At 56.8% G+C, this 22758-nt stretch overlaps 2 protein-coding genes across 5 annotated transcripts in view; both read right to left on the minus strand.

Moving 5' to 3' along the window:
• Positions 1-6429: 6429 nt before the first annotated feature.
• SLC35C2 (solute carrier family 35 member C2) lies at positions 6430-16588 on the minus strand. Of its 2 annotated transcripts, none has more exons than XM_065922107.1 (10): positions 16525-16588; positions 13770-14132; positions 13300-13450; positions 12447-12510; positions 11866-11938; positions 11165-11333; positions 10996-11079; positions 8563-8738; positions 7325-7454; positions 6430-6979 (listed from the first exon to the last, which is right to left on the minus strand). In XM_065922107.1, exons 2-10 carry the CDS (start codon positions 13887-13889, stop codon positions 6849-6851), a joined length of 1098 nt encoding a protein of 365 aa, XP_065778179.1. In that variant the 5' UTR covers positions 13890-14132; positions 16525-16588; the 3' UTR covers positions 6430-6848. The 2 variants fall into 2 exon arrangements, with proteins under 2 accessions (XP_065778179.1, XP_065778180.1); XM_065922108.1 differs by lacking the exon at positions 16525-16588 and adding an exon at positions 15854-15942.
• A 1555-nt stretch (positions 16589-18143) lies between these two features.
• The window catches only part of ELMO2 (engulfment and cell motility 2), a 38723-nt gene continuing 34108 nt past the window's right edge, over positions 18144-22758 (minus strand). For all 3 annotated transcript variants that reach the window (XM_065922110.1, XM_065922111.1, XM_065922109.1), the window contains 2 exons: positions 20804-20881; positions 18144-19646 (listed from right to left, as the gene is read on the minus strand). In XM_065922110.1, the coding sequence (XP_065778182.1) occupies positions 19446-19646; positions 20804-20881 (279 nt within the window). In that variant the 3' untranslated portion in view covers positions 18144-19445. The remainder of the gene's footprint in view (positions 19647-20803; positions 20882-22758) is intronic.

Raw genomic sequence — 22758 nt, forward strand, 5'->3', positions numbered from 1 at the left:
GTGACAGCCAATGGGTGTGCCAAGATTTGAACCCAAGCTGGCCCAGCGACAGCGTCTGCGCTCCTGTGTCTCAGCCCGGACCGCCTTGGCAGGGCTCTGCGTCACAGGCAGGGACACATCTTTCCTGGCTGCTGGGACTTGGCCAGTGTGCCTTTCTGGAGGAGAAACTGACGCCCGGCTTGGCCTCCACAGAAGGGAAGTGATGAGTGTTGGCCACATGAAGTTCTGGGTCCAGCATCCTCAAATAGATCAAAACAAAGATTTAAAACCTCACTTTGCTCATCTGTAAAATGGCAGCGCAGTTGTAGAGATAATAATAATAGCTGCCCCTTAGAGAGAACTTACTATGTATTCAGCAGTATTCAAAGTATTTTACATCTATTACTTCATTTAATCATCGGGGTAACTCCAGGCGCAGGCAGTATTATGATCTCCATTTTCACATGAAGAAATGGAGACCCAGGGAGGCACAGTCACTGACCCAAAGGCACAGCTGAACCTGAGAACGAATCTGACAGAAACCAGGGCGGGTGGGGCCACTCCTGGCACATAGTAGGTTCAAAGCAGGGGCTGGCTTTCATTTCCCAGGAAGATAAACAGAGGGGCTTCTGTCTCTGGGGTAACAAAACATGGGAGAAAGTTAAATTTAGAAAAGCGAAACCAGGTTAGCACAAGCCCCTTCTCCAGCTCAGCCACAAAATCAGGAGGGGAAATTGGCTTCAGCCACAACAAAAACCCAGCCGGGGAAGCCTGACACGGCTGAAATGAGAAAGACCGCGTGGGGGAGGGAGCCTGCGGCTCGCAGGCCGAGCGCCCGAGACCTGCTCCGCCAGGCCTGGGACAGGACAGGGGGCCCTGCCCCGGGCTGGAGTCCCTGGGGGCCCGCGCCAAGTCCCGCGCAGTGACAAGGAACACAGGCCGATGACAAGAGCCAGCGCATTACATCGACAGGCCCAGCCCAGGCCCTTCCACTGAGGAAACCGGAGTAAGTTCATCCACTGCTTCCCACCTCCACCCGGAGAAGGTGCCCCCCCCTTGCCCGCCCCCGTCGTTTAGCGCTGCTAAATGGCCAGCCAGGGGGTGCGGCGACAGAGGGGGTAATGAACTCCCATTGGCTTCTTTCACGAGATCACTGCCTTAATTTAAGAGGCATGAGTGAGCCTCATTTCCCCAGTGCGCATTGAGTAATTAACTATTAATAAAAGCATTACTGAGTTAACCATGGGGGCATGTTTAATTCATGGGGCAGCCCTGGAACAGGACGGAGGCTTTGGCTCAGTGGGGGATTCCTCCCAGAGCAAAACATGGACAGCAGAATGCGGTTGCCCCCAGGCCATTGGTCCCCCTGCGGCGGGCAATTCTTCCTGTCGCTAACCAGAAGGGCGGAATCCCAGGAGGCAGGTAAGACTCCTGGCATCCTAGTAGAGGGCTGCAGAGCAGAGATGTGGAAAGACCTGCCGTGAGGGCTCCTGGCTTCGCTTGGGGGCGAGGGAGGTGAGTGATCTTGGGCGAGTAACCTGGTCCCGGGAGCCTGTTTCTCCTCTGCAAAGTGGGGCGACTAGTAACACTGACCTCCCAGGCATGGACTGCAGAGGCGAAAAAGGATGGGAAAAGATGTGGTAAATGACCAGATGCCCTTCGCTTGGGTGGGGTTATCTTTAGGACCTCCCCCACCCTCCCACCTGGAGATAAAGTGTTGGCAGCGTGGAGGAGAAGAGATATTTGCCTGTTCAAGAACAACCTGAGCAATTCCTATCAAGACACCTCCTTGGAAGCTGGGGGCTTTTCAAAGAAGACCCCCCCAACCTTACCTGTGTGCACCTGTGACCTCCCACAGAGAGCTAATTCCCGTGGTGGTGAAATGCACCGTCCCCCGTTCACTCACACCTGGGCCTGCGTCTGCTTTTCCCCCAGCCTGGTATGCCTGTCTCCTTTCGTCTGCTTGGCAACTCCTATCCAGTCTTCAAGGCTCACTTCAAAAGGGACAGCTGCTCCTGGGGATCTTTGCTCTCCTTCTGCCCCGGGCAGAATTGGTCGCTCGTTTTTCTCTACCTTCCACACCGTCTTGTTATGGCATCTATCCATCCGCCCATCCATCATCCATCCACTCGTATTCACTGAGCACTGATAGTGTGCATCTCTGATCATGTTTTGAAGTTTTTGGACAAGTCTGGCTTTCCTTGGACTAGTGGTTCTTAATCTTTGGGCGGGGGGGAGTAAGAAACCCTCTCCCAAGAAAATGAACATACATGTCAGATGTTGCTTTCCTCTTCAGGGATCCCTGGTCATCTGCAGAGCAGACAAGCAGAAGGCGGGCACTGCGAGGTGTGAGCCCCGCCATGAGGGCTCCTGGCTGTGCTTGGGGGTGAGGGAGGTGAGTGACCTTGGGCCAGACGTGTGGTGGATGCTGTGATAGGCTGCAGGTCGCCCTTTGGGAATGAAAGACTTACTCCACGAGCCCCTGGGAGTGTGGCTGGAAGGATGGTCAGCCCTCTTTGGAGGGCTGTCTTGATTGGAAGAAAACTGCCTCATCCAAGGCTATGCCACCTTCCAGGGTAGACTCAGTTCCAGCGACAGACCAGTGTGGAAGTGCAAAGGCCTGAACCTCTCTCACCCTGGCTTGGGACATCTCTGCAGGGTCATCCCAGCTCCAGAGCTCCCCACGGGGTTGACTGAGGCCTTGTGTCACACATGCCTTGAAGCTTGACTTCTTCCTCCGCTGAAACCTGCCTCCGGTTGCCTCCCTTCCGCAGGTGTTTTTCCAAGCCCCCTCTCTAAATAACATCTTGGACTTCAATCTTTACCTCTGGGTATACTTCCCAGGGAACCCATTAGATTTAAAAGCCCTGCCGAAGTTTCTTGAGGACAGCAACAGCATCTGTAACGCCTTGTGTATCTCCAGCAGCTCTCGCTGGGCAGGGCAAGGGGCAGGGGGGGGGGGGGGTGGGCTAGCTCCAAAACAGTTATTGAATGCATTTGAATGCATTTCCTCCTGCTTCTCTGTTCTGTCCCTCTGTTGGCCCAGCAGGAGAGTTCTCATCAGACATCCAGGAGAAAAAGATGAACCCGTCGGCAGGATGCCAGCCGGACTAGGGCTTGTGGGCCTGTTTCTGGGGAAATCTACTAGTTGCCAACGAAACTGTGCATAACCATGGGAACAGAAGTCAAGCTAATTGGTTACTATGAAACAAGGTCAAAGGGGCCTGGCTGATGTCAAGGCTGTGTGGTTAGGATGGAGGCTCAAGGGGATGGCTGGGAGGCCGGCAGGGATGGGTGATGGTGAGGGCACAGATTTCTCTTGTTCGGCAGATCATCTAGAAGCTAGACTAGTCCTCGGAACCTGGGGAAAACCTCACTTCAATTTCCACTGTTGGAAATTCCTTCATGAAACAAACATCTGTCAAGTGTCTCCACTGTCCCAGGCAGGGCAGGAGGGACAGTGACCTCGAAAGGCCAGGACCTCAATGTTTGCTCTGCCACTCACTTGCTTTGTCATCCAGGCAAGTTATGTGTCACATCCCCATGGCTGATGTGTGCTGAATGGTTATTACTGTGTCCCCCGTACGTGTTAATTGCTTTACATACATGAGTTCATCTTCATATCTTCATCATCACAAACATCAACTCTCGCTAAGAGATATATATTATCATTCCATCTTTACAGAAAAGGACATGGGCTCAGAGAGGATCAGCAGCATACCCGAGACACACAGCTGATCCCAGGGCCAAGGGGGGATGTGAACCCAGGTCTGGTGGAGTCTCGAGGCTGCCTTCTTAGGCACTATCATGCTCGATGTCTATGAACTCAGTATCCACAGCAATGAAAATAGGTACAATCAATTTTGACTGTATTGGGGTTGTTAGCGATTAAATGACTGATGTGAGGTTTAGAAGGTGCCTGGTGAGTGTCCACTGTGTTCTCCTCCCCATTTCCTTCATCCCCTGTGCCTCAACGCTTCCCTGGACGGGAGAAATGATGGCCCCATCTGCCGTCTCTTCAAGGACACGCGTCCCTGTCCCAGGTCCAGCAGTGTCTGGCTTGCGGCCAGCGCTCACCGAATCTGTCGACCCCAGTAGATGATCTGGGGGTCCCCACTCTCGGCTCTCTGGATTGCAAATCGGGGACCCAACTCGGTCTTAGTCCATGATGCAGCAAGCTGTGGCAAGTTCCACAAAGACGATTCTCTCAGTGCGGTGGAACTCATTATCAAGCCACTGGAACATCTAGGTTTTTCTCAGCAGAATGGAGTGTTAACAGGTAAGATGTGATCCCCTGAGCCCTCCTGGCAGAGAAGGTACCAGAAGGAAGATGAGGGTATTCCCGGTCCAGCCTGATGTCTCAGCTTTCTCCCACAGGCAAACTCCAGCTTGTTCCCATCCTTACCACGCCCCCCACTGCAGACAGGCTCATATATTGGGGGCATTAACCTTCCCCCCACTGTAGGCCCCTGGAGAGGCAGTGGGCATGTAAGCACTTAAAACTTGAACCTGTGGGTCAGCCCTCCTCCCCTCCCCGCTCCTCAGCAGCAGCACTGGAGCTGGAGGCTTCGTGGGGACAGACGCCACAGCCTTGGAGACAAGTCACATCCTCAGCTTCCTTCAACCTGTGCGCGATGGAGTTACCATGGCGACACTGCAGCCCTGAGATGCAATAGCTGCAAACGGCATGGGTGCTCCCAGGGCTCAGAGCTGAGGAGGACGCTGTCTGACCTGGGAGGCCAGGAGATTGGGTGGGCCCAGTAGGGGGAGGCGGAGAGGGGAGCCCTCCTCTAGGCTTGGCTGGTAATTGCTGCTAAGTGAGGGGCTGCCACTGAACCCAATGTGCTGACAGTGGGGCCCCCCGCTCTGCACCCTGTAAATACTGCACCAGACAGCACTTGCTCCCTGTGCGGGGAGAGGGAGATGGAGCGGGAAGCAGACAGGAAGCTCTCATCCACCTGAGCCAGCGGGGCTCTGGCAGCCTCTCCCCACTGCCCAAGCATCCTGCATCCCAAGCAGGTTCCCTGGCAGAGGCGGAGGCCCCGGCCCCTCCTGTCTGCTGGCTCTCCTCACATCAGCGGTGTGGAGCATGAGCTTCCTTTAATCCTACCTTCTGAGCCTACAGAATCCGAGGACGGGGGTGGAGGTGCAGGAACCAGATAAGACACCACCTCAGGGGAGCCCTGGGTGTCACACCTCCATCTGCGGGAGAAGTCTGCGTTGTGAAGCTGAGCTGGCGGCAGAAGACCCCAATTCTAATTCCTCCTGGGCCCAGAAGCTCTGGGGGCCTCAGGCTACTCACTGCCCCATCCTGGGCCTCAGTTTCCCTAGCCGTAAGACTGAGCGTGGGACTTACGTCGCTCTTAAGGCTCCTTCTACAGCAGGGGCTGGCAAACTCCAGCATGCAGGCGGAATCCTGGTTTTGCAGGAGGCGTTCCCTGGAACACGGCCTCGCCCTTTCGCTTCTGTATCTGTCTGTGGCTGCTTTCCTGCCACAAAGGCAGACTTGAGGAGCTGCGACAGGGACCACATGGCCCCCAAACGGAAAACATTTACTATCTGGTCCTTCACGGAGAAAGTCTGTCGACCTGTTTCTAAAATATTAAAAGTTAAGTTCTCCTGGGCTTGACGGGCGGGGCTGTCGTGGCTCTGATCTGATTAGACCAACTCCTAACAAGTCCCTTTACCTGGAGGCACCAGGGCGGGTCCTCCTCCCGGGACTCTGCCTGGGTCTGGATGGGAGCTGAAGCCTGGTGCGGTGGCGCCACCTGCTGTGAGTGCTGGGCGCCCTGGGGCCCGAAGGACCACCCGCCTGCCCGCTCCCAGGGAGCGCAGCCATGCAGAGGAGAGGCGCATCTCTTCTCCTCCCTCCCTATTTTATAAAGACTGCAGACTGGTGGGCAGGCGGGACCTGTCCAAGGCAGGTGGGCGTAAGGCCCAGGTCCCAGAGGCCCATAACCCTTCCACACATGTCCGTAGGCACACAGTGCTGGCCGTGAATTTGAGCACGCCTGCTCACTTAGTCTTAGCCCCATGGTTGTCAAAGGTCTTTCAGAATATGTGCGTAAATAACGTTTGATCTGCCACCAACATTGATTCAGTCCTCAGAACAACTCCGAGAAAACCATTATCCCCATTCCACAGACGAAAAGACTGCGGTTCAGAGAGGTTAGGTAATTTGCTTAAGGTCACACAGTGAATGACGAGTCAATATTCAAATCAGGCTGTGAAAACACTGGAGTCCCCAGAATATGAAACTCAGTACCTGTTCTTTGCTGCCTGCAGGTGCGGCAGGGCCCCAAGAGAGGGTCCTGGGGTTCCGACCAGAGACAAGAGACCCGACCAGAGATGAGAGACCCAGGTGGCCTGGAGTAGGGCGAGTCTGCTGAAGGAGGCGGAGGGGGAGAGGCCGGGCCCCCGCTCCCACACCTCCAGGCAACACAAGGTAGCCAGTGGACCGGAAACCCTTTATTTCCAAGCTATAAATAGGTCTGCTTGCGGAGAAAGGACACTCTCCAGGTGACAGGGGCCCCAGCATCCCCAACTCCCGTCCCTAATTGCACTGCAGTTCAAGCCCAGGCCCCCGGAAACCTGTCTTCTCTCTAAAACCACCATCCTGGCTCTCAGACCCCAAGTGGCTGAGACAGCCTGCCCCCTGCTCCTGCCGCGACACCAGTGCCGCTGGGCCCCCGCTCCAGCCAGGCCCGAGGCTGGCCTGATGCCCACCCGGTGCACCAGCTTTCTGCCCTGGCCCCACCACCGGTCGTATGCCCTCCGAGGCCCGGCCCGGGAGACGCCGGGCCCGCTGCTGCCTGGCGGCCGGGAGGAACCACCCAGGTCCCCGAGCCGCCGACTGGTCCCCTGGCTGCTCACTGCTGCCCCTGGGCCACGAAGTATTCCTCCTCCTCGTTGTCCTCATCCTCCGGCTGGCCGCTCCGGAGCAGTAGCTCCAGGTCGGGGTTGGAGCCCAGCCCTTTCAGGGGCTTAGGGGCGCCGTCGCCTGGGGACAGAGACAGCCACGTCACACACCCAGCAAGGGTCTGTCTGCCCCGGCCTGACGGGAGAGCCTGCTGAGGGACCCAGGCCCCCACACGCTCCCTGCAGATGACCCCTGTGACTTCTCAGAGCGGCGGCGGCTGAATCACCAGGCAAACTCCCTAAATCAGAGGAATGGCCAGGGCGTGGGGCAGCTCAACTGAGCAGACCAGACTGCAAATGCCCTGGCGGGAGAGTCGGGGAGGGGTGTTGAGAGCCACCTGCCTCCTCCCGGCAGGGATGGGTAGAGGGGAAATCCAGGGGGAGAGGGTCATCAGAAGACAGAACTCCGAAAGGGGGCTCCGGGTACCTCTGGCGTGCAGGGCTTTAAGGGCGATGTGCAGAGATATTCCCGAGAGGCAGAGGGCGAAGCCCAGCCAGTTCAGGAGGCTGATCTGGTCGCCCAGCAGATGCGCTGCCAACAGCAAAGTGCAGACTTCCTGCAGGAAGAGAGGCAGAAAGGGGGCGTGCTCAGGGCCGGGGGGCGGGGAGGGTGTGTGTGTGGAGCTCCTTGTCAGGGAAGGTGGGGCCGGGGGGCGCCGTCACACTGCAGGGGAGAGCCAGACCTGTCCAAACTCCCTGCTGCACAAAGGGGGAAGGCTCCCTGAGCTTGGGGCCAGCCTGAGGCCTCCCCTGCTCTGTGTTACTGTGGGCAGAGGGGAGGTGCTCTTTACAGAATTCTGTCTGGACTGGAAGAGGCAGACCTAATCCAGGCCGGGGACACAGGGTAGCGAGTCTGCAGCCACGTTCACAGGCAGGAAGGACAGCTGCCCTTCCAGAACCACCTGTGCACGGAGCGCCTCTGCTGCTGGGGCGGGGGTGGGGTGCAGTCACACTGGTCACGGGGTTCTTCGTAAGCACTGGGTGCAAAGGGCACTGATCAGATGACTCATCCTGAGAAACACGGCTCACACATCATCACTGGGTGGGCGAGACCCTGGGGGAGCCCTGTCTGGCTGGTTTCAGGGAACAGTGCTCCAGGATCAGGGTCTGCCTGTCCACAGCCCCGAGCAGGAAGCAGTGAGTGATGATGGGGGGAGGAAGGGGAGAAGTGATGCAGGGAGACGGCTAGGGGCTCCTAGACAGCGGTAAAGGCAGGATCAGCAGCCACAGGGCCCTCGTGATAGAACCACCCCTCACTGTGCTCCTGGCAGACACTGTCAATCAATCACTGCCACGCACAGAACCCTATGCTGATGAGTCTGACTGGGGGCTTCTCAATCCTGACTCCTGGCTGCTGCCTAATGACCAGAGTTGGCTTTCTTGGTAAGATGTAAACACGTCCCAGGCCTAGTGGAGTCAGCTCAGCCGCCTGCTAGCTGTATATCCCTGGGTGAGGGCAGCTCTTCATGTCTGTTTCCCCGTGTGTGAAGCAGGGCTGCCCCCGCCCCCACCCCCACTGCGGGCCGTGGTGATGATGGACGGGCTGCCAGGTGAGACAGGCACTTCCATCTCTTCCCCGCAGGGCTCTGGGAAGCAGGAGCTAGGAAACCCGTCGGAGAGGAACTCCCCTCTAAGACAGGACTGGGGTGGCCTCCAAGACTGTACCTTAAAAATGCCAGCGATGGAGAGAGTGAGGCTGGAGGTCCTGGAGACCAGGAGGAACTCAGAGAAGCCCAAACCAAAGGCGAGAATCCCGCCAAGGAAGAGGCTCCCGAGCACCCGCAGGAGCAGCCCTGTGTCCTGGAAACGGAAGATTTTCTCAGATGTGGACAAGTGGAGACCTGGAAGCAACGGGAGGAGAGAGCGGGGCGCCACGTCCTGGGTGTGCCTGCCTGGGCGGCCTCACCCCACCCAGCCGTCGGGTGTGATTTGCCACGGCTGCACCCCACCCTCCCTGCACCTGTCGCCTGAGGCCCCGAGTTCTGGGATAGGAGGCGTCAGAGAACCCCACGCAGATGGCCGGGGACTTGGGGAAACCGGGAAGCAGGGCTGGCTGCCAGGGAGCCTGGGGGTGATACAAGCCGGGGATCCTAACAGGGAGTGATGGAGGCTTCTGAGCCTCTGGACTAGAGCTGGGGGCTGGTATCGCAGGGGCATCGGGTGGAAGCGCCTTGCTCCTTCACACCCCATGTACCACCCATCTCGGGGGAGGAGGCGGCGGGGGGTGGGGGGTGACTTCCTGTGGTTTTGGCAGCTGTGAGACCCCATGGGCCAAAGAGAGATGGGGCACCCGCTACATGAGGACTGTCAGTGCCCGGGGCCGCTGGAGGAGGCCCTCCACTTCAGGTGGGTCCAAGGACAAAACTCCATCCACACAAACCTCCATTTCACTACAGAGCTGTGGGGTTTGGCCGAGACATGCACCCTTTTCTGGACCACCGTTTCCCCACTGACAAAACGACAGGGACTAGACCAGACCGTATAGTTTGCGGAACAGTTCTCAAAAAGTAAACACACACACGTTCAAAGACACGACAAAACCAAGGCCCCTTGTTCCAGAGACACCCACATAGGCCTTGACAGACCAAGTTGCGCCCAGACTGTTGGAAGACCCTTGGCCCTCCAGCACTGCCCACCCGAGAGAACAGGAAAGGCTCCTGGAGGGCAGAAGCCGGTGGGAAGGTGCGCCCCAGACGTGGCAAATGGACACTCTTGGGAGCAGGAGGCTGGCCGAGCCCTCTGAGGGTTCTGGAGGGAAGCACCAAGGAGATGCAGAATATCAGAGCCCCCTGGACACACAGCCTTCCGACGCAGGACATCTTGTCTGGCGCTAGGCTCGGCAGCACTGCAAAGGCGTTGGCAAATTGAAGGGAATTCGGGGAAGAGCAACATAAGTAATGAAGGCGCTTGGGGGATTAATTTACCAGAAAAGATTAAAGAAGCTAAATCCATGCAGCTTTGCTAAGTGATGACTACCAGGGGCTCTCGGGTGAGGGTTTGCAGAGATGGGGAAATGGTGTAAACACCCAAGAAGGGAGGGAGAGTGTGGTGCTTGGTGAGCGGCATAAGGAAGGGATGGAGAGAGATTTTAAAAGGGGGAAAAAAAAAAGGTTGCAGAACACAAGTTTCCTGGACAACGGGGCTGCAGAATAATCTTCTCCGAGAGGTTTGAGACGCTTCACTGCTTGAAACTTAAATGGATGTGGGACAGAATTCTCTGTAATGACCCTGAGAACAGAGGGGACTCTGGGAGGAAGGATAAACAGACAGGGGATGAAGACCAATTTCAAAGCATCAGGGAGAGGAACGTGGTGGCCCTCCCCCACACCCCCTGCCCTGGCCTAGCCTAGGCTAGACACATCCTTCTAACTCTTCCCTGGGAGGGGAGGGGGGAAGGGGGGAAGGAAATGTGCACCCACCCCTTCCTCACTCCCCTGCTGCCTGCCTGACTGAGAAACAGCTAAGGCCAATCCCACACACCTCTCCAGGTCTGAACCTCTCGTTCCCACTTCCGGGGGTGCCCGCCCCCATCAGGGGGTCAAAATCCCATTCATTCTCCAAAAATGCACTGTCTGGGAAGCTCAACTTGCCTTTCTACCCCACCATTCTGGAATCACTCATGACTCTGTGCTCTAAACTAAGAGAAAGAGGGCATCGTGGTTAGGAGAGGGATTCCAGAGCCAGGGGCTGGCTTGTATATGAGCTACGGGACCTTGGGCAAGGCTATCTTGACTTCTGCCTCAGTTTCTTCTATCTGCAAGATGAAGCAGTCCTAGTACTGGCACGTGGGGTTTTGGGGGAGTATTAAAGGAATTAATATGTTTAAAACCATCAGAACAGCCCTGGTATACCTTAGGGCTGTGTGCATTCACCATCATTATTGCCTGGTGTGTTTTACATGTGATTTCTCAGTAGCATTTATCCTGCGAGATTCTAGCCCCTTGGTTTAAGGGTCTGGCCAGCCCCCAAACCAGGCACTGCCAGGGTCAGGACCACCATCACTGATCTCTGGAACCTCCACAGCGACCACAGTGTTGGGCTCTGAGCAGAGATCAGAGCTCTGTGCCAAGGTCCCCCGAGGTGGATGACCCCACGTACCTTCAAACACGGCAAAGAGAGGGAAGAGCCCCAGGAACATGAGTGGCTGCAGGTGGAACATGGTGTCGATGGGATTCTGGAGTCCTGCACAAGTGACGTGGGTGAGCCATCGTGCCCGGCCCGGCCCAGCCTGCCTCCACCCTGCCTGGCGGCCCGGGCCCTGGCTCACCAAGTTCCGCCTTCTGCAGGAGCATCTGCGTGAGGGTCCAGCGAATGCCGCCGATGAATGAGGCGCCCAGCACCAAGGCGAAGCCCTCGATGTTGAACTGTGTGGACTTGTAGGTGAACATGAAGAGGCCCCCGGCGATGAGCAAGACCACCAAGACTAGCGCCGCGCGCTGAAAGCAGAGGCGGGGAGAGGCGGGTCTTGAGTTCATCACACTTGGGAGTCTGGGGGTCACTGACCATCTTGGCTGCCCCTGGGGCAAGGCATCCTTCTACCTGCCCCACCCTGGGGTCCTGGCTGGTCCCTTCCCCTCGGGGTTACCAGGGCTGACACCTGGCTGGCACGGACCCCAGACCCTGACTCATGACGGTAGTACGGTCCCACAGCGGTCCGAGGGCCCCACGTGGCCCCACCGCCCCCCTGGACCCAGCAAACAAAGGGCTCCAGCTGCACAGCAGGGAGCCCCCGGGACCCACTGCCCCAGCCCCGTGTCCTTGAACCCTGTCTCCTGCGGTCACCGCTCCTGCCACACCGGTTCCTAAATCTTCTCCAGCAGTGCCTCGGATCTGTCCCCAGGGATGGAGTGCCACTGAGCTGGGCTTGCCTCCTTGGTCACAGGCAGGAACAAGCCACTGCGCAGCTCCCTCTTTCTATTCTTAGCATCGGTGGGGGCTGGCGGGACACGAGGAAAGCTGGGGCCTCACCAGCTCCTCCAGCTTGAAGATCAGAGAGAAGATGAGGATGAAGAGGACGGCTGAGGACTTGGTCATCGTGTACCTGCAAGGGCAGAAGTCCCCGTGATGCGCTGCTGAGCCGACAACGCAGACTTACTGCCAGGAAAGGAGCCCACGCGGCACCACCAGGGGGTGGGAGGAGGCCAGGGGAGACCCCTGACCTCCCTGAGGGCTGCAGGCCCCGCGGGATACGAAAGACCAAAGGAAGGCAGCCCGGGCCTTCTGGGCTGACACGCGACCTTTAGTCGGAAGGAATCTCTGACTCGGAGGCCTCTGATTATCACCAGGGGAAAAAATAACTGAGCTTCCCGAGTCCTGTGATTTACCTGCTGTTTAGTGAAGATCAGGACTAAGGAGGGAAGAGAGAAATGGAGAAAGAGGGGGCAGCCACATAGGGCTTGCTGAAGTGCAGAATCTGAGATAGGCGATAGCTGCTCCCTCTGCCCTCCGCGCCCCCTTCCCCACTGGTAGGGGGAGCCTGGCAGGGAGGTGCAGCCCCCACCCCCCGCCCTCGCCTGCTGGACAGACGGCCAGAGGGGCCCGGGACTCACAGCGAGACGGTGATGTAGAGGAAGCTCCAGTTGGACAGGCCCACATCCAGCGCTGTGGCCAGTGCTGCAGAGACATGGGGCACCCATGGGATACCCGGCCCCGGCAGGAGCCCTCCTGGAGCTGTCTTTTCCACCCAGTAACTGAAGGGTTAACTCCTGGCCCCACCCCGCTAAAGGGGAGGGGGCTGCTCCAGCATTAGGCCAACAGTCCACTGTCTAACTTCCCACTTGTTGGATATTAGGAACGCAGCGCCCCTACCAAGAGGGAGCGGGTGTTCATCAGATCCTGAGGACCCCCTACTGGAAACCCTGCAGACTGGCTCCCGCCTCCCTCGGGATGAACCACACTGTCCCCCACCCCCGCCCCCAGGACTTGGTCCTCCAGGATCTGAGCCGGCTGTCTTCTCAGTTCCGCTTCCTCTCGCGCTACGAAGCCGAGTCCTCAGCTTCCGGAGACACTTTCAGTTCCCTCGCAGACCTGCCCACGCACCAAGCCTCTCCCGGGCACACGGGAGCCTCCCCTCTGAGGGGACCCACGTCCCCCCAGGTCTCAGCCCCCAGCCCCCCGCACCCGGGAAAGCTTCCCGCGCGGCCCCCAGCTGGCGCCCTCCCCTGGGCTCCATGGGCTCCTGTGCCGGGCGCAGGGCCGGCCGTGATGCGCCCTCTGACCACTGTCTCCAGGCCGTAATGTACGTGTTCAAGGGTGGGGAAGGCTGAGCCACCTCATCCCTGCCACGAGGCAGCAGCGGGGGTGAGGAGGACGAGGAGAGGAGGGACCCCGGATGGGCTCAGCTTCACGCCTTCCTTCCCCTCTGAGCGGCCCCCTCCCTCCGGCCCGCAGGCAGGCGCACACCTGTGGGAGCCACTCTTCTGAGGTAGTCGGGCCAGCTCAGCACCACGCGGGCCCGGTGGCTGGAGCACTGAACCAGGGCCCTGGACAGGGCGGAGAAGAGGAAGATCACGGCCAAGTGCAGCATCGTCATGAAGAGGGGGAAGTGGAAGCTCTGGGGAGCCCAAGCACAGAGCGGGGTGCCTCCGTGAGCGCGCACCCCGGCCCCCGGCCCCCACCTCCCTGCTGGCCTGGCTGCAGGCCCAGGGGCCTCGGGGGGCTCTGCAGTGTTTGAGGGGCCCTCTGACACCCAAGTGTGCCCGGCTCACTCCGCAGTCTCCCCCTTTCCTGATGCCCCTCCATCCCGGTATTTCAGGGGACTCCCCGGCGAGGCCCTGTCCCACCACGGGTGTGGACTGGCTCCCAGGCTGGCTGGCTGAAGCCCGTGCCTCCCTGCTGCTAAATATTAGGGGGCGCCGCGGGCCCCTGCGCACCTTGGTCAGCCACTTGTTGTAGAAGGTGATGCCGATGGAGAAGCAGTAGTAGAGCAGCACCAGCCCCAGGGTCAGCACCGCCCTCCACACGAAGGCCACGTCGGGGGCGCACCTCCCCATCCGCGGACGCTGGCCAGTGGGGGCGGCAACCACCTCTCGGGAAGACGCCCCGCAGGAAGGGCCGGTCGGGGCTGGGCCAGCGACTTTTAGCAAGCACGCCTCCTGGCTGCCATTTCCATGATCTGGAATCCTCCACGGAGCCCCAGGTGCCGTCCTCTTGTCCTCACCTTCGGGGCTGGTGGCCCAGGCCGACCCTCTCCATGATCAATGGCAGACGCGGCTCACCGGACCCCAGGGCTGAGACTAGAAAGAGAAAAAGGGTCGCGCCAGTTGGCGGGGGAGGGGGCTGGGTGACCCGACGCAGCCAACCCGGCCCTGGCCTGCAGGGAGCAGGGGTTGACCGGGCCACGGGAGTCCCCACAACCTGTCACCTCCACTCTCCTGTCACCCCGAGCTCTTTTCCATGAATTCGCACCAAAGTGACCTTTTCAAAATGAAATGTGATCATGTCAGAGCAGCTGCAGCCCTTCAGCAGCTACCAGGGCTCTCACAGCAAGACCAAGACACTCCCCTGGCTAAGGAGGCCTGCCCCGTGGCGGGGCTCTGGGTGCCCTGTCTCACCCAGGGCCTTCCTCTCCCCAGACACGCAGGGCTCTTCCCTGCTGCCCCAGGGAGCCGAACGCCCTGCACACCCTGCATTCCTTCCTCCGCGGGTCCTACTGATCATCATCTCGGACGGCTCTTCCCGGGGGAGCGCTGCCCCCACAGGCCCCCGAGACACGGCTGCTCCCCTACTCCTCCGCCATCACTCGTGTGCCAGGCCTGAGAGCCGGCTATGTGCCCCGTCGTCAGGCGGTGAGCCCCAGGCACACAGGAGGCGTGGTGTTCACGACAGCTTATGGCCACCTGGCACCTGTGTTCCCTATGCGGTTAGATGAGAGAGGGCACATGATTTTCAGGGGATGATCTGGTCTTGGAGGCGTTGAAAATGAACCAGAAAACTAATGCCTCCTGTGCCTTAAGCCTCTAACAACCACTTCGAAAAAGGTGGTGCCTGCCTTCAAGTCTCAGTCAAAGAAAACCAGTGAAACCAAGCCCTGCCTCCTTATCAACCCAGCCAAGCCTAATGAACATCCAGAGCATGCAGGCTGGGGTGGGGCGGGATACCAGGCGGACCCGGGTCCAGTGTGACCCACCTGCGGCCCCATCCATGTGTCTCTCCTTCCCCACGCTCCTGCCTGCTGAAATACCACCTCCTTCTGGAAGCCTTCCTATCAGACATATCTTACCTCCCCCACCCCCAGTCCTTTCTGGAAGGAAAGCACTCAGTTCTGTACTCTGGAACCTGGCTTACCGTGTCCCCTCCCCCTTGTGGGAGCTGGCGCAAGGCCTGGCCCAAAGGACACCCGAGGCTGTGGTTCTCTTTGGGAAATTCTGGAAACCTGTGCTCCCCGCGTCAGACTCCTTCACGTGGCCAGAGAGTGGAGCGTGCAGGCACCAAACCCACCTCTGACAGAACTCCAGGCCCACGCTCCTTCCTCTATACCAAGGCTTCCCAACTGCTGCATTAGTGCTATTTGGGGCCAAATAATTCTTTGCTGGGAGAAGCCGTCTGTGCATGGGAGGATGTTTAGCTGCATCCCTGGTCATTGTGCACTAGGGGTCTGAAGCATCTCTTCCCCACAAGTTGGGATGACCAAAAATGTCTCCAGATGTTGCCAACTGTTAACTTGGCAGGGCTGGGGCGGGGTGGGGTGGGGGGGCAAAACTGCTCCCCCTTGAGACTGACTGCTAAGTCCCACAGGCAACCGGGCTGCTGGCACTAGGCATTCCCAACACCAGGGCAATCTGCACCCTGCTGGGAATCAACTTCTTGCATCTTCTTGCTTCTGGACTGGTTTCGGCCCAACACTGCCATGCACACGCTCCCTTCACTGTTCAAATCCTGCCCTTCTTTCAAGGAGCCAGCCCAGGCCCGCCACCTTTGGGAAGTCCCCATGAGGACCCCAGCCCACAGGGAGCACCTTTTCGAAAGTTAAGGAGGCTCCTCACTGGTGTCCCTGCTTCCAATTCCTCCTACAGTCTGGAGGCCGCCATCCAGCCGCAGAGGTGGCCTGAGTACAGAAAGCAGACCAGGCCCTCACAGGGTTAATCCCAACTCCTCAGCAGACCCGAGGGGAAGGCCTGCCATCCTCCTCCCGCTTCTGCAACCTCATCTTCCCCTCCCCACCCCTCACCCGCCACGCTGGCCCCTGGCCACTCGTCCAACACATCAGGCCTGTGTCCTTTGTATTCGTGGCCGCAGATCTTTGCTCGGCTGAACATCTTGGGGCCTGGGGCGGGGTAGGGGTGTGGGGAGGGGGGTGTCTAATCCTGGTGGCACCTCCCACTACCTGACGTTTCCTTGTTTGTCCACGTGTTTACCACCCACCCCCGACTCCCACCCCACGGCGGGATGCGGCCTCTCCTAGTGCAGGGCCCGGGCCGCGTGATGCCCGCCTGGGTCACGCTGCGGGGAACGAGCGCGGAGCCCGTGCCCCTCCACGACCGCGATACCGAGGCCCGAGAGGAGGAGGACCCCGGCGGGCCCCGCGGCCCCGGCGCGCGGCGCCGAGCCTAGACCCCGCTCGCAGCCCCGCCCGGGTCCCCCTCCAACCCCGGGAGCGCGCGGAAGGCCCGCCGCGCGCCCACTCACCTCGCCCAGCCGGCGCTGCAGGCCCGGATCTTCCTGCCGGAAGTGCGAGGCCGACCGCCGCCACTGGGGGGCGCTTCTGCCGGAAGCCGCTGGGGGCGGGGCCGGGTCAGGGGCGGAGCGTGTCGGGGGCGGGGCCGGGGCGGGGACAGGTCCTCCCGTGCGGTCTGTGAAACCGCTTGCTGCGCGCCTTGGCTCCCCAGGAGCCCGGCCTGAGCATCCCCCTTGGTTGTGTTTCCTGTGATCAACCAAGGTGCCTGCTGCAAGAGCCCTGCGCACCACTGGCAGCCAGGAAAAGGTCACCTACTTACAAATTTAAGTATTTACCTTATTCCAACCCAGTGCTGGGCAACCATGGAGACACTTGGATCTCTCCTGGGCTTTTTCCTATGGGAGCTCAAGCCAGCTAGGGAGTGATGTCGGAGGCATCAGGTTTCAGGACTTAGAAGATCCGTGGGAGGGAATAAATAGTAAACATTGGTGAAACATTTTGAGTGCCTGAAAATTTTATGAGCATGGTCTCAACTTCAGGAACTTGAGTAAGCAGAGAACATCCCAGGCAGGGGAAATAAGAAGGTGAGGAGAAGGCTGGAGTCTGGCTAGGAGCCCACTTGTTTACACAAAGTTGACAAAAACCATGCGTTAGAAAAGTAGGTAAAAGGCAGGTTGTGGTAGGCCCCAAAACGCCAACTGGGGAGTTGAGATCTTACCCACTTTTCAGAATTCAGGGAAAGCATTAAGACCATGCCGAGAGAGAGAACCATTTGGAGGCCAGAACCGGCTAGGGTACATAGTGGCGTTCAGTTTGGAACTCTTTGCTCTCCCTCTCCAGCCCCTCCTGGATGGCTCACAGGCTGGCTGCAAACAGGAGTCCTTGCAAGTGACCCAGCTGGGCTCCCTGGCCTCTCGGAACAGAAGGCTCGAGGCCAGAGTGTAAGCAGTTCTTTATGCAAACCACTGCTGCCCTGCCCCCGCCAGCTGGCATCACCCGGCATTCGTTCATTCAGCACTTACACCAACACCCACAATGGCACCGAGGCTCTTGGCTTTATTCAGTCAAGGCTGCATACACTTTCTGTGCCTTTTGAAAGCACGTGTCCTCACCCACTTCTTCCACAGAAGCAAGATTAAGTATCTGTTTCATCACGGCCCTCATTCAAGCCTCCGGGCTACCAAGGCTGAGGTTTGGAGGACAGTACGGAACACCAGCTGGCAGGCTGGGCACCGAGCACCGGCGGCACACAGGGTGAAGAACATGTCTTCCTTGTAAGGCACAAGTATCGAGCTGTTTCCTGGTTGTGTCCCTGGCAGGGAGAAGAGGGAGGCCATGTCCTCAGGGCTGTACCTGGCAGGCCTGAGCAGAAAGCACTTTGTCCCTGCGGGAGAGTCTGTGAGCGCCCTTAGCCAGCAGGCAGGTCTGTGTGTGAGTGTGTGCAGTCCCGCGTGTGGTGGGGCAGAGTGGCTGAAGAGGAGGCGGCGGCGGCCCTGGGAAGGTGGCTGAGGACTCCAGCTGGAGCTCTCCAGCGTCTCCCAGACACAATGAAATGAAGGCTTGTCAAGGTGAAAGCTCCCCGGGGCAGGGAGCCAGTACAGAGAAACAGCTGTTAGTGGGAACCAGTGTGTACATGAAAGAGTATTTATTGAAAACATGGTTACTGACAGGAAGCTCCTGGCCACTCTCAGGTTACAATCTTGGCTTGCAACTGCAAGTGTTGACTTTTGGTTTGTGTTTTTTTTTTGGCCTCCCATTTTATTTTCCCTCCAACATTCCACCCTAGGATGGGTAGATCTTATATAAATATATATACATGTCTGTAGAAGTATGGCCTATAGTAAAGAAAATATACAGTACACTCTTCACTGGGCAGTCCCCACCATGCTAGGCTACCAATACTGAATGCCACGGTGCCCGCGCGTGTGGTTTATGAGTGCTGCAGCACCAGGGAAGCCTCATGGGCACAGTGGGGGCCTCTGCGGGCCCCAGCCAGCTCCCTGAAATCATGGCCAATGGCAGAGACCACAGCGCTGGGGGAGGAGGGCAGGGGAGACAAACCTCCCAAGGCCGGGAAGGCCGAAGGAGTGCAAACTGGAAGGGCGGCTGTTCAGGTCAGGTGGGAGTTTTCTCCCCAAGCAAGGACATGATGTAAATGTGGAGGGGAGAGGAGTGGACTCTAGTGACCGCACCACAGTCCAGGCCCAGGCCTCCTCTCGGCTCTGCCTCGAGGCTGAGAGGGTGGGACTCAGTCTGCATGTCTCTGACCTGCCAGGATGAGAGACTGCGAGCTTGCACGGAGACATGTCCCTCTGCCCAGGCAAATGAGTGGGCAAGAGGACCTGGTGGCCCTGGAGACCAGAGATGTCAGAGCAGCAGCAGCAGCACACTGACCCCGGGCAAGGCCGGGTGAGCCCTCACGAAGACGGCAAAAGCAAGGGCAAGGCATCTACTGAGCAAAGGCCGAGGCTTCCACTTAGATCTGAGACACAGGCCAGGGTCACTTGAGGCTCTCAAACCGCCCAACATGACTGTCCTCTGCGGGCAGCCTTTCCTGGGCCAGCTCTTGCCCCCTTGGGGGATCCAGGCGACCGGTGAGCAGGCTCAGGGAGAAAAGGTGAGTGGCTGTGGTTGACTCTGGCTCCAGGAGCAGTTTCTTGGCCTGGAAGGCAAGGGTGTCTGCTGTTCGTCCCTCATGGCCCGTCCCTAGGCTCCACGGTGATGGCGAGGGCAGAGCACCCTGCCTTCACGACTCGGAGTGGATGGGGACCGAGAGGAGGCTCGGGGTGGTCCGAGGTGAGTCTGAGGTGTGACTGGCACTGACTGGCCCCCACGGTCACTACGGATTCTGTACAAGCAAAGGCACCAGACTGAGAGTGTTCCTCCTGGGCCCCAAGTCCCTTGCAGGGTACTGTCTGCTCCGGCTCCAGGCTCAGCCGTAGTGGTAGACGAAGTCGTAGCTGCTGGGCTCCTTGGGCACCGGCGGCGGGGCCTCGGGGATCTGGATGTTCTCCAGGTCCAGCAGCCGCAGCTTCATCTCCATGCTCAGCAGGGTGTCCAGGTCACTCTTGGTCAGCTCGCTGGACATGTCCTTCCCCAGGAGGGCACTGAGGCCATCGATCCAGATGCAGTACTGTGGGAAGCAAGTTGCAAATGTCACCCGGGGGCCCCTGGTCAGTGGGAGGGCCTGCTGAGGTCCCTTTGCTGAGAGGGCTCACAGTCTCTCTGGGCCCCCTGCAGGACAGGCAGGACCGCTCCGAGATAATGGCGAAGGGAAGCTGGGAGATGCTTGCTGGGGGGTGCTTGCTGGGAGGTCACTTGCTCAAAAGACCTTTTGATTTTTATAAGGGATTTACATTTAAACTCCCTAAGATAATATGAAGTGTGATTAAAAAAAAAAATACTATTAAGGAAAACAGCAAAATGGGATCTAAGAACAGGGACATCCGCTACCTGAGATTGCCACCAAATCTGGAATAGTGGGAAGGAAAGACATATCCGGTGAAAAAGGCAGGAAAGGAATCCCTGTAAAAATCAACTTTTTTTCAAGAAAAGTCAATTTTAAAAAAAGCCAATTTTAAAAAAAGCCAATAAATGTTAAAAATAAGTAATAGAAAAGCTGAACATGAGGGTTTTAGGATAAGAGGGAACAACAGAGAATTCTCAACCCATTCCTCCCTAATTCCTCTTGTTCCATCTTTTCCATACCTTTGCTCACCTGTCTCCCACCTGCAAGTTCTTCATTTCTTCCCAATAAACTCCACTGGCAGCTCAGGCCCCCTGCCTTAGGGTCTCCTCTTCCAAAAGCCCCACCTCCAGTTCCCTCCAGTGGCTCCCAGAGCTCACCAGACACGTATGCTGTTAACCACAGTTGCTCTTTAATATCTAGCATCTTCTGGTGCTACAGATGAAACTGCAGGCCCGTGTCAGGAGCGCAAGATCCACCTGGCTTCAAAGCCCAGGTCAGATGCACTACAACATGTGCCCCAGAAACCCAAGGAGGGAGGATTGGTCAGGTTCTCTTGGGTGGGTGGCCATGCAGAAACTGCAAAGAGGAGACTTTTCCTAGTTCCAGGCAAATAAGTTACCCCTAGTGAACCCTGTCCTTCTAAAGACAACCTACTGCTGCTGGAAGGACCCCCAGCATGGCAGATCTTTGGTGTCACAGTCTTCGAGACACTCTGGAGGGCCCTGCCTTTAGAAAGACGTGCCTGTTCTGCCCACTCCTCCCCTCCAGCCGCAGAGTCACAGAGAAGGCTCGGCTGTCCAAGACAGGACCACATCGCTCACCTCGTACTTATTAGGTGCAATGAAGTTTAAGGTCTCATCAGGGTCGTACAGAATGGAGAAAGCCAATTCCAGCACCTCCTAAAGGAGAAAGGGTTCCAGTTATCTGGAGCAATGTACTGGCCTGAACTCCACACACCGAGACCTTGGCCAGAGTCCTAGCAGTTTGGCACCATCACCAAACGTGCCTGTTCAGCTGTGACGGCATCAAGGTCCTCGGGCTTGTGCACAAGTGGGGCCGGAGATGAGGCCCACAGTCATCAACCTTCACTCACCCACTCCCCACCCAAGTCATGCCTGGGATATGACGACACTTTTAAGGTTATAGAGAACTCATTTCTCAATACTCTGAACCTCTGAATGTCAGAGTCCATGACTGTGTATTATCTCATATATATATATATGGGTAATTAAACTGAAAGTCTTAACAGTTTTAAAAAAACCCACCACAACAAAAACAAATTGTGGCCACAGATGGAACAACTTGAGCATCAACAACACAACTGTAATGAAAGAAATATAACGGGTTTAAATCCATGAGTTTATAATAATACTAAAAAACAAAACACATGCACAAAATAAGTCACTGTTGGACGATACCAAAGACCTAACTCCTTGTTTTAAAAGTAGGTACTTAAAAGGGAAGAATCAAGCATTTAGCCTCCCTTCTTATATAAACTGTACCACTGGGAAACCACAGTCAGTGACGGCAAGTTTCTCTTTAAAGTAGTTCAGTTAATACATGAAAAGGGATGACTGCACTGGAATATCACTAGTTTGCAAACCTTAATGTACTAATGAAACAAGGCACTGAGCGTCCAGAGTCTGCTAACATCACAAAGAGAGAGACATTATGTGCCTCTTGATAGAATATGATACCATCTAGGAAGGAGTCTGGCCACAATAAAAAAGGTCAGGCCTGGACTGGATCAAGCCTCAAGGTCTCGCTACCAATTACAGATCTGGGACAGAGGAACGGACTCAACTACACCATGGGGAGACAATCAGCAGATTTAGACTCTGGAAAACTACCAAACAAGCAACCTGGTTTCCTCAACTAATGAACTGCAAAGAGAGAGGGAGAAAAAATGGAGGGGGACCTTATGAATTAAGAAATTAAAAGAGGGAATTCTCTAGCAGTCCAGTGGTCAGGACTCTTGTGTTTTCACTGCTGAGGGCCTGGGTTCAATCCCTGGTCAGGGAACTAAGATCCCACAAATAAATAAACAACAAATAAAATTCTTTAAATTAAAAACATTTTTTTAAAGAATTTAAAAAAACCTTAAAAGACTAATCACAATGTGTCTGCGTCTCTCGCACACTCGGTCACGTCTTAGTCTTTGTGACGCCATGGATGGTAGCCCACTAGGCTCCTCTGTCCATAGAATTTTCCAGGTAAGAATATTGGACTTTGTTGCCATTTGCTCCTCCAGGGGACCTTCCCGATCCAGGGATCAAACCCACGTCTTCTGCATCGCCTGCATTGCAGGAAGATTCTTTACCGCTGAGCCACCAGGGAAGCCCCATCACAAAGTGCAGACCCTGTCTGGACCCTGATTCGGCAGACAAACTGGGTTTGAGTGTGTGAATATGTGCGTGCAAATGCTTATAAACATTTATGTATTTTTATGTGGAGAAAGTGGGATGTTTTTAAGACAGTTAGTGGAAAAATCAAGTATCAGTGGAATATTTGATTCTAAATAACAACTTTTTATCTCCTTTTAGATGTGAAAACGGTATTGTGATTACGTTAAACAGAGTCCTTATAATTCAGAAATACAATCTAAATGTTTACAGGTAAAATGAAATAACACTTGAGATTTTCGTCAAAGTAATAAGTGAAGAGGGACAAGTGGACGTGGACACTGTCATGGTGGGTGAGGCTGGGCAAGGCCTATATGAGGGTTCTTTCTATTTTGGTGTCTGTTCAGTTGTTCTTAATAAAACATTCAGGGTCA

This window comes from Muntiacus reevesi, chromosome 2, assembly GCF_963930625.1.
Source record: "Muntiacus reevesi chromosome 2, mMunRee1.1, whole genome shotgun sequence".
In the NCBI taxonomy this organism is placed as follows: Eukaryota; Metazoa; Chordata; class Mammalia; order Artiodactyla; family Cervidae; genus Muntiacus; species Muntiacus reevesi.